This window comes from Oncorhynchus nerka, linkage group LG20 (assembly GCF_034236695.1).
Source record: "Oncorhynchus nerka isolate Pitt River linkage group LG20, Oner_Uvic_2.0, whole genome shotgun sequence".
NCBI classification, from domain to species: Eukaryota; Metazoa; Chordata; class Actinopteri; order Salmoniformes; family Salmonidae; genus Oncorhynchus; species Oncorhynchus nerka.
The window spans coordinates 5887886-5897885 of record NC_088415.1 but is presented as its reverse complement, the minus strand read 5'-3'; the positions used below and the strand labels follow the sequence as shown (position 1 = coordinate 5897885).

The following is a 10000-nucleotide window of genomic DNA, read 5'->3' as shown; positions in this document are numbered from 1 at the left end:
ACCACTGATACTACTAATAGTACTACTCCTACCACTGATACTACTAATAGTACTACTCCTACTACTGATACTACTAATAGTACTACTCCTACTACTGATACTACTAATAGTACTACTCCTACTACTGATACTACTAATAGTACTACTCCTACTACTGATACTACTAATAGTACTACTCCTACCACTGATACTACTAATAGTACTACTCCTACCACTGATACTACTAATAGTACTACTCCTACTACTGATACTACTAATAGTACTACTCCTACTACTGATACTACTAATAGTACTACTCCTACTACTGATACTACTAATAGTACTACTCCTACTACTGATACTACTAATAGTACTACTCCTACTACTGATACTACTAATAGTACTACTCCTACTACTGATAATACTACTCCTACTACTGATAATACTACTCCTACTACTGATAATACTACTCCTACTACTGATAATACTACTCCTACTACTGATAATACTAATAGTACTACTCCTACCACTGATACTACTAATAGTACTACTCCTACCACTGATACTACTAATAGTACTACTCCTACCACTGATACTACTAATAGTACTACTCCTACTACTGATACTACTAATAGTACTACTCCTACTACTGATACTACTAATAGTACTACTCCTACTACTGATACTACTAATAGTACTACTCCTACTACTGATACTACTAATAGTACTACTCCTACCACTGATACTACTAATAGTACTACTCCTACCACTGATACTACTAATAGTACTACTCCTACTACTGATACTACTAATAGTACTACTCCTACCACTGATACTACTAATAGTACTACTCCTACCACTGATACTACTAATAGTACTACTCCTACCACTGATACTACTAATAGTACTACTCCTACTACTCCTACTACTGATACTACTAATAGTACTACTCCTACTACTGATAGTACTACTCCTACTACTGATAGTACTACTCCTACTACTGATACTACTAATAGTACTACTCCTACTACTGATACTACTAATAGTACTACTCCTACCACTGATAGTACTACTACTGTTGCTACTGATAATACTACTACTGCTAATACTGATACTACTACCAATACTACTACTGTTAATACTACTACTGTTGCTACTTCTACTACTGATAATACTACTACTGTTGCTACTACTGATAATACTACTACTGATGATACTACTACTGATGATACTACTACTACTACTGTTGATGCTACTCCTACTACTGATACTACTACTGTTGCTACTTCTACCACTGATACTACAACTACTACCACTACCACCACTGATAATACTACTGTTGCTACTCCTACTACTACTGTTGCTACTCCTACTACTACTGTTGCTACTCCTACTACTACTGTTACTACTCCTACCTACCTACCACTCCTACTACTACTACTGTTGCTACTCCTACTACTACTGTTTTGTAAGTCCTACTACTACTACTGATTTGTAAGTCGCTCTGGATAAGAGCGTCTGCTAAATGACTTAAATGTAATGTAATGTACTCCTACTTCTGATAATACTACTACTGTTGCTACTCCTACTACTGTTACTACTCCTACCTACCACTCCTACTACTACTGTTGCTACTCCTACTTCTGATAATACTACTACTGTTGCTACTCCTACTACTACTGTTGCTACTCCTACTTCTGATAATACTACTACTGTTGCTACTCATACTTCTGATAATACTACTACTGTTGCTACTCCTACCACTGATAATACTACTACTGTTGCTACTCCTACTTCGAATAGTACTACTCCTACCACTGATAATACTACTACCACTACTGATAATACTACTACTACTGCAAATGCTGCTATTACTGCTACAACTACTACCACTACCACCACTGATAATACTACTACCCCCACTACTGATAATACTACTGATAATAATACCACTGATAATACTACTACCACTACTTATAATACTGCTACTGATAATACTACTACCACCACTACTGAAAATACTACTACTACTATCACCACTACTGAAAATACTACTACCACCACTACTACTGATACTCATACTACTACTACTACCACCACTACTGATACTACCACTACTACTACCACCACTGATACTCATACTACTACTACTACTCATACTACTACTACTACTACTACTACTGATACTCATACTACTACTACTGATACTCATACTACTACTACTACTACTACTACTACCACCACTACTACTGATACTCATACTACTACTACTACCACCACTACTACTGATACTCATACTACTACTACCACTACTACCACCACCACTACTACTACTGATACTACTACTACCACCACCACTACTACTACTGATACTCATACTACTACTACTACTACTGATACTCATACTACTACTACTGATACTCATACTACTACTACTACTACCATACTACTACTACTACTACTACTGATACTCATACTACTACTACTACTACTACTGATACTCATACTACTACTACTACTACTACTGATACTGATACTCATACTACTACTACTGATACTCATACTACTACTACTACCACCACTACTACTGATACTCATACTACTACTACTACCACCACTACTACTGATACTCGTACTACTACTACCACTACTACTACCACCACTACTACTGATACTCATACTACTACTACTACCACCACTACTACTGATACTCATACTACTACTACTACCACCACCACTACTGATACTACTACCACCACTACTACTGATACTCATACTACTACTACTACCATCACTACTGATAATACTACTACCACCACTACTACTGATACTCATACTACTACTACTACCATCACTACTGATAATACTACTACCACCATTACTGATAATAGTACTACTACCACCCCTACTGATAATCCTACTGATAATACTACTACTACCACCCCTACTGATAATCCTACTGATAATCCTACTACTACCACCCCTACTGATAATCCTACTACTACCACCCCTACTGATAATCCTACTACCCCTACTGATAATCCTACTACTACCACCCCTACTGATAATCCTACTACCACCCCTACTGATAATCCTACTACCACCCCTACTGATAATACTACTACCACCCCTACTGATAATACTACTACCACCCCTACTGATAATACTACTACCACCCCTACTGATAATACTACTACCACCCCTACTGATAATACTACTACCACCCCTACTGATAATACTACTACCACCCCCTACTGATAATACTACTACTACTACTACTACTAATACTACTAATAATTCTACTGATAATAATTCTACTACTACTGTGAATACTTGGCTACTACTACTCACCACAACCCAGTTCTCAGAGTGGACAAAGTGGACGGGCCCCCTGGCCTTCCTCTACTACTACTACTACTCACCACAACCCAGTTCTCAGAGTGGACAAAGTGGACGGGCCCCCTGGCCTTCCTCTACTACTACTACTACTCACCACAACCCAGTTCTCAGAGTGGACAAAGTGGACGGGCCCCCTGGCCTTCCTCTACTACTACTACTGATAATAATACTACTACTACTACTACTACTACTCACCACCACCCAGTTCTCAGAGTGGACGGGCCCCCTGGCCTTCCTCTACTACTACTACTACTACTACTCACCACAACCCAGTTCTCAGAGTGGACAAAGTGGACGGGCCCCCTGGCCTTCCTCTACTACTACTACTACTACTACTACTACTCACCACCACCCAGTTCTCAGAGTGGACGGGCCCCCTGGCCTTCCTCTACTACTATTACTGATAATACTACTGCTACTACTACTACTGATAATAATACTACTACTACTACTACTACTACTCACCACCACCCAGTTCTCAGAGTGGACGGGCCCCCTGGCCTTCCTCTACTACTACTACTACTACTACTCACCACAACCCAGTTCTCAGAGTGGACAAAGTGGACGGGCCCCCTGGCCTTCCTCTACTACTACTACTACTACTACTACTACTCACCACCACCCAGTTCTCAGAGTGGACAAAGTGGACGGGCCCCCTGGCCTTCCTCTGGACGGCTTCATGGATGATGCGTCCAGTCACACCGTCGACCAGGAACACGCCCACGAAGGCCCGCTCAGGGTGTGTGTCTGTACTCTCTGTCACCACTGCCAGCAGGTTAGGGTTCAGGTACTGTGGTGAGAAAAAAAAGAAGAGAGACTGTTATTCAGGTCTTCACACACACACAAAAAAAAAACACAATTGTTCTTATTTCCAACAAGTTTGTATGTGCATTTGTTTGCTCCTCAAAAAATGATTAACTTTTGGGTCAGAGTTTGCAGATATTACTCGCTGAACAGGACTAGTCTAAAATATGGATCTGGGAAACCGGCCCTTAATAGTTTGCGTGTAGAGCCTCTAGTTCACAGCCTTTCTTAAAGTATGGGTGGCAACCCACTTGCCACGTTAATAGTGGGTTGTTGACGTGTCAGAGTAAACGTAGAATTATTTAATGAATTACTGGAATTGATTTGGCCATGTGCATGTCCTCCCACCTAGAGCAGTGTTAACTCCTCCCACCCAGAGCAGTGTTAACTCCTCCCACCCAGAGCAGTGTTAACTCCTCCCACCCAGAGCAGTGTTAACTCCTCCCACCCAGAGCAGTGTTTACCTTGTAGAGAACGCTACGGTCTCCCATCACTCTGCCCTGAGAGTGGACCCTGTAGTTTACTAGTACCTAGAGCAGTGTTTACCTTGTAGAGAACGCTACGGTCTCCCATCACTCTGCCCTGAGAGTGGACATGCTCGTTGGGCCTCTTCCCTTTGACAGCTACTATCTTCTGAACCTCTGTAGGAAGGACCACCTCCCAGATCCGCTCTGTGGACAGGTCCTGGATGAACACACACACACTCAATGTCACATCCATGCACACACACACACACACACGAATGTTGCGTGCACACACACAGAGTTAAGTCACCTTGCGCAGTCTGAATCCAGACAGGTTTCCCTGATCTGAGCAGATCAGGTAGAAGAAGATGGAGGAGGCCATCTCCTGGAGCTGCTGCAGGACGTTCTTAGTGGAGGGGAAGGCTGTCACCTGGAGGGAGGGAGGGAGGGAGGGAGGGAGGGAACACATAAAAGGCAGAAAAATTAAAAGGACTAACAGGGACTTTACAAATTGAAGGCGCAAATCTTTCCCACAATGCAACAGATTATTTATTTTGGTCATCGACCAGCAACAGGACCTTAGAATCAGACAGTCCTACCTTGTATTGGTCATCGACCAGCAACAGGACCTTGGCGTAGTCCTGGTCTATAACAGGTAGTAGGAGTGACTGGAGGATGGGGCGGGGCAGGGCCGGCAGGGAGATGTGACTCTTCCTGCCAAATATGGGGTTGAACACATGCAGGGTGGCCAGGCCAGTGTCCTGGGGGGGGGGGGGGGGGGGGGGGGGGACAGACACGGCAGGGTAGCCTAGTGGTTAGAGCATTAGACTAGTAACCGAAAAGTTCCAAGTTCAAACCCCCGAGCTGACAAGGTACAAATCTGTCGTTCTGCCCCTGAACAGGCAGTTAACCCACTGTTCCTAGGCCGTCATTGAAAATAAGAATTTGTTCTTAACTGACTTGGCTAGTAAAATAAAGGTAAAATTTAAATTAAAAATAGCAGAAATGTTTAGAAAGAAATAGAGACATTTCCTCCAACGTTACATCCAGTCGGAGAAAGAGCTGCCCTACCTAGTTACAGTACGTCAACACTTAAGTAGTAATCCCTACTGAGATGCTTGATAACGACAGCCCCCCCCCCCCCCCACCCCCGATGTCTTTTTCAGGTTCAAGATCAAATTTAAAATCATTGGGGAATCTTAAAATTCACCAGAGCTCTCAAATAAAAAATAAATAACTAAATGGTGTAGTAAGGACTATTTTTGCAACACAGTCCATGGGTGTTGTTTTCTACCTTGTCCTTGATGAGCAGAGTGCATTGTGGGGGATGTGGGAAGTGAGCGGTAGTCCTCTGAACTATCAGTTTGAAGGCCGCGTTGGGCTGGACATTCTCCAGGTAGTGCTTCCACAGAATGCTGCCTGACTTGCTGTCGATGCCAAAGAGCTGGAACCAAACGGAGATCAAATATGATTATTTCATACCGTGTGCTATAAAGTATAACAATACTTGTTTTATGGCCAAGAACAAAACGCACTGTGAAAGACGAACATCCTTCCAAACAACATTCCAATCATTTATTAAATCGATTGTACAAAAAGCACATCACATTCAGAGCATTTGACAGAACTTGTGCTACAAATGAACACAACATCCTGCATATGAGCCTCACTAGGACTACAGTAAAGTGCTACCAATGTTGGTGATGAGGTCAACAGACCGTAGTGATAAGGTCAACAGACAGTAGTGATGAGGTCAACAGACAGTAGTGATGAGGTCAACAGACCGTAGTGATGAGGTCAACAGACCGTAGTGATGAGATCAACAGGTGATGAGGTCAAGACAGTAGTGATAAGGTCAACAAATTAGTGATGAGGTCAACAGGTGATGAGGTCAACAGATAGTAGTGATGAGGTCAACGGAAATGAGTGATGAGGTCAACAGACAGTAGTGATGAGGTCATCAGACAATAGTGGTGAGGTCATCAGACAATAGTTGTGAGGTCATCAGACAGTAGTGGTGAGGTCATCAGACAGTAGTGATGAGGTCAACAGGTGATGAGGTCAACAGATAGTAGTGATGAGGTCAACGGAAATTAGTGATGAGGTCATCAGACAATAGTGGTGAGGTCATCAGACAGTAGTGGTGAGGTCATCAGACAGTAGTGGTGAGGTCATCAGACAGTAGTGGTGAGGTCATCAGACAGTAGTGGTGAGGTCATCAGACAGTAGTGGTGAGGTCATCAGACAGTAGTGGTGAGGTCATCAGACAGAACCTCTCTCTACCAATGAGTAGATCTCTAGCAGCAGTTCACCTTTAGTTTCTCCTTCTTTTTACCTTTACATGTTTTTTAGCAGGTAGTTTCTCACCTTGCTGGAGGCAGTGACCATGAGGATCACCGTCTGCCATCTATAAACACACACACCCTCTCGTCTCACCTTCCCGAGGTCGTGACCCCCACTCCCGTCTCACCTTTCCCGTGACCCCCCCTCGTCTCACCTTCCCCCGAGGCCGTGACCCCCCCTCCCGTCTCACCTTCCCCCGAGGCCGTGACCCCCTCCCCTTCTCGTCTCACCTTCCGAGGCAGTGACCTCCCTCCCCTTCTCGTCTCACCTTCCCCCGAGGCCGTGACCCCCTCCCCCTCTCGTCTCACCTTCTCCCGAGGCCGTGACCCCCTCCCCTTCTCGTCTCACCTTCCGAGGCCGTGACCCCCTCCCCTCCCGTCTCACCTTCCCCGAGGCCGTGACCCCCTCCCCTCCCGTCTCACCTTCCCCGAGGCCGTGACCCCCTCCCCTTCCCGTCTCACCTTCCGAGGCCGTGACCCCCTCCCGTCTCACCTTCCGAGGCCGTGACCCCCTCCCCATCCCGTCTCACCTTCCCCGAGGCCGTGACCCCCTCCCCTTCCCGTCTCACCTTCCGAGGCCGTGACCCCCTCCCCTTCCCGTCTCACATTCCGAGGCCGTGACCCCCCTTCTCGTCTCACCTTCCCCGAGGCCGTGACCCCCTCCCCCTCTCGTCTCACCTTCCAAGGCCGTGACCCCCTCCCCTCCCGTCTCACCTTCCCCGAGGCCGTGACCCCCCCCTCCCCCTCTCGTCTCACCTTCCCGAGGCCGTGACCCCCCCTCCCCCTCCCGTCTCACCTTCCCCGAGGCCGTGACCATAACCATCATCTTCTGCAGGTTGAACTCATCCCTGGACAACGTTTCTATGGTGACCTCGTTCTTAACCTGGCTGCGGGGTTTACGGGCTTCGTAGAACAACTTCCACAGGTGGGCCAGCCACGCCTGGAGCAGAGTCACCTGGGATGACAGACGCTTCAGCACCATGGGGAACAACCCGTCTAAGAGGGAGGGAGAACCACGGATAGACGTTATTATCTACAGTTTCAGTCGTTAGATTATAAAAACAGTTATCGTTCGAGAGGGAAGTCGTCACGACGATAGAAGGCTGGACCGCAAGAAGTTTCCTCGGGTTTATCAGGACGACAGTGGATTCTTTCTACAGGGACACTAAATACACGAGGTCGACACTGAAGCCCACATACTGATCTACAAACAAACAACAAAGACTACAAGAACACAACAAAGACTACAAGAACACAACAAAGACTACAAGGACACAACAAAGACTACAAGGACACAACAAAGACTACAAGGACACAACAAAGACTACAAGGACACAACAAAGACTACAAGAACACAACCAAACAACAACATAACAAAGACTACAAGAACACAACAAAGACTACAAGGACACAACAAAGACTACAAGGACACAACAAAGACTACAAGCACACAACAAAGACTACAAGCACACAACAAAGACTACAAGCACACAACAAAGACTACAAGCACACAACAAAGACTACAAGCACACAACAAAGACTACAAGCACACAGCAAAGACTACAAGCACACAGCAAAGACTACAAGCACACAGCAAAGACTACAAGAACACAACCAAGACTACAACACAACAAAGACTACAAGAACACAACAAAGACTACAAGAACACAACAAAGACTACAAGGACACAACAAAGACTACAAGGACACAACAAAGACTACAAGGACACAACAAAGACTACAAGCACACAACCAAACAACACAACAAAGACTACAAGCACACAACAAAGACTACAAGGACACAACAAAGACTACAAGGACACAACAAAGACTACAAGGACACAACAAAGACTACAAGGACACAACAAAGACTACAAGGACACAGCAAAGACTACAAGCACACAACAAAGACTACAAGAACACAACAAAGACTACAAGAACACAACAAAGACTACAAGCACACAGCAAAGACTACAAGGACACAACCAAACAACAAAGACTACAAGAACACAACAAAGACTACAAGGACACAACAAAGACTACAAGGACACAACAAAGACTACAAGGACACAACAAAGACTACAAGGACACAACAAAGACTACAAGCACACAACCAAACAACACAACAAAGACTACAAGCACACAACAAAGACTACAAGGACACAACAAAGACTACAAGGACACAACAAAGACTACAAGGACACAACAAAGACTACAAGGACACAACAAAGACTACAAGGACACAGCAAAGACTACAAGCACACAGCAAAGACTACAAGAACACAACAAAGACTACAAGAACACAACAAAGACTACAAGAACACAACAAAGACTACAAGCACACAGCAAAGACTACAAGGACACAACCAAACAACAAAGCAGAAACTTTAATATCAGAGCCCTTCGCTACTGATCTTCAACATAAGCAAACAGAAAGGACAGAAAGCTCAGAGCTTTACCTTGAATGGCTGGATCCAAGCGCAGCAATGAGAAAACCAAAGAGACAGAGCAAGACTTAAGCCAAATTGGGGATAGCAATACATAAGAGGACAATTAACTTAGACAGGGTCAAATACCATTATACGTTCAGGCAATCACAAATACTTATACAAAGCCAAAAAGAGACAAAAACACATTAAAAAAATAAAATTACATGGAATTATTATTATTTTTTAACAAAAAAGACATGTTAAAAACTTCAATACAAAATATTTTAAAAAGGGACTGACGAAGCATAATAATATTAGAGAAACACTTTTTATGTGTCATCCTTAATAATGATATTTTATGCACGTTGTCTCTTTTCTACGTTGTGCATTTTAAAATGATAACGTGAATAACGTAGGCTAGGCTCTGATCTCTGACGTTCCTTACCAGCTTTCTTGCCAAACTCCCCCTCCAGCTCCGCCTGGGTGCCAGTGAGAGGCAGGTCCACCATCTCCATGGTAACAACATCAGCTAGGGCCTCCTCTCTGGTCCATACCACACGTCCTGGAATCACAGGGGTTGGTTA

The 10000-nt window shown here is 44.2% G+C and overlaps 1 protein-coding gene across 2 annotated transcripts in view; it reads right to left on the bottom strand.

Moving 5' to 3' along the window:
• The window catches only part of LOC115125851 (ER membrane protein complex subunit 1-like), a 36124-nt gene that overhangs the window by 5801 nt on the left and 20323 nt on the right, over nt 1-10000 (bottom strand). For both annotated transcript variants that reach the window (XM_065005144.1, XM_065005145.1), the window contains 7 exons: nt 9862-9978; nt 7785-7984; nt 5941-6090; nt 5246-5407; nt 4957-5076; nt 4729-4866; nt 3995-4168 (listed from right to left, as the gene is read on the bottom strand). In XM_065005144.1, the coding sequence (XP_064861216.1) occupies nt 3995-4168; nt 4729-4866; nt 4957-5076; nt 5246-5407; nt 5941-6090; nt 7785-7984; nt 9862-9978 (1061 nt within the window). The remainder of the gene's footprint in view (nt 1-3994; nt 4169-4728; nt 4867-4956; nt 5077-5245; nt 5408-5940; nt 6091-7784; nt 7985-9861; nt 9979-10000) is intronic.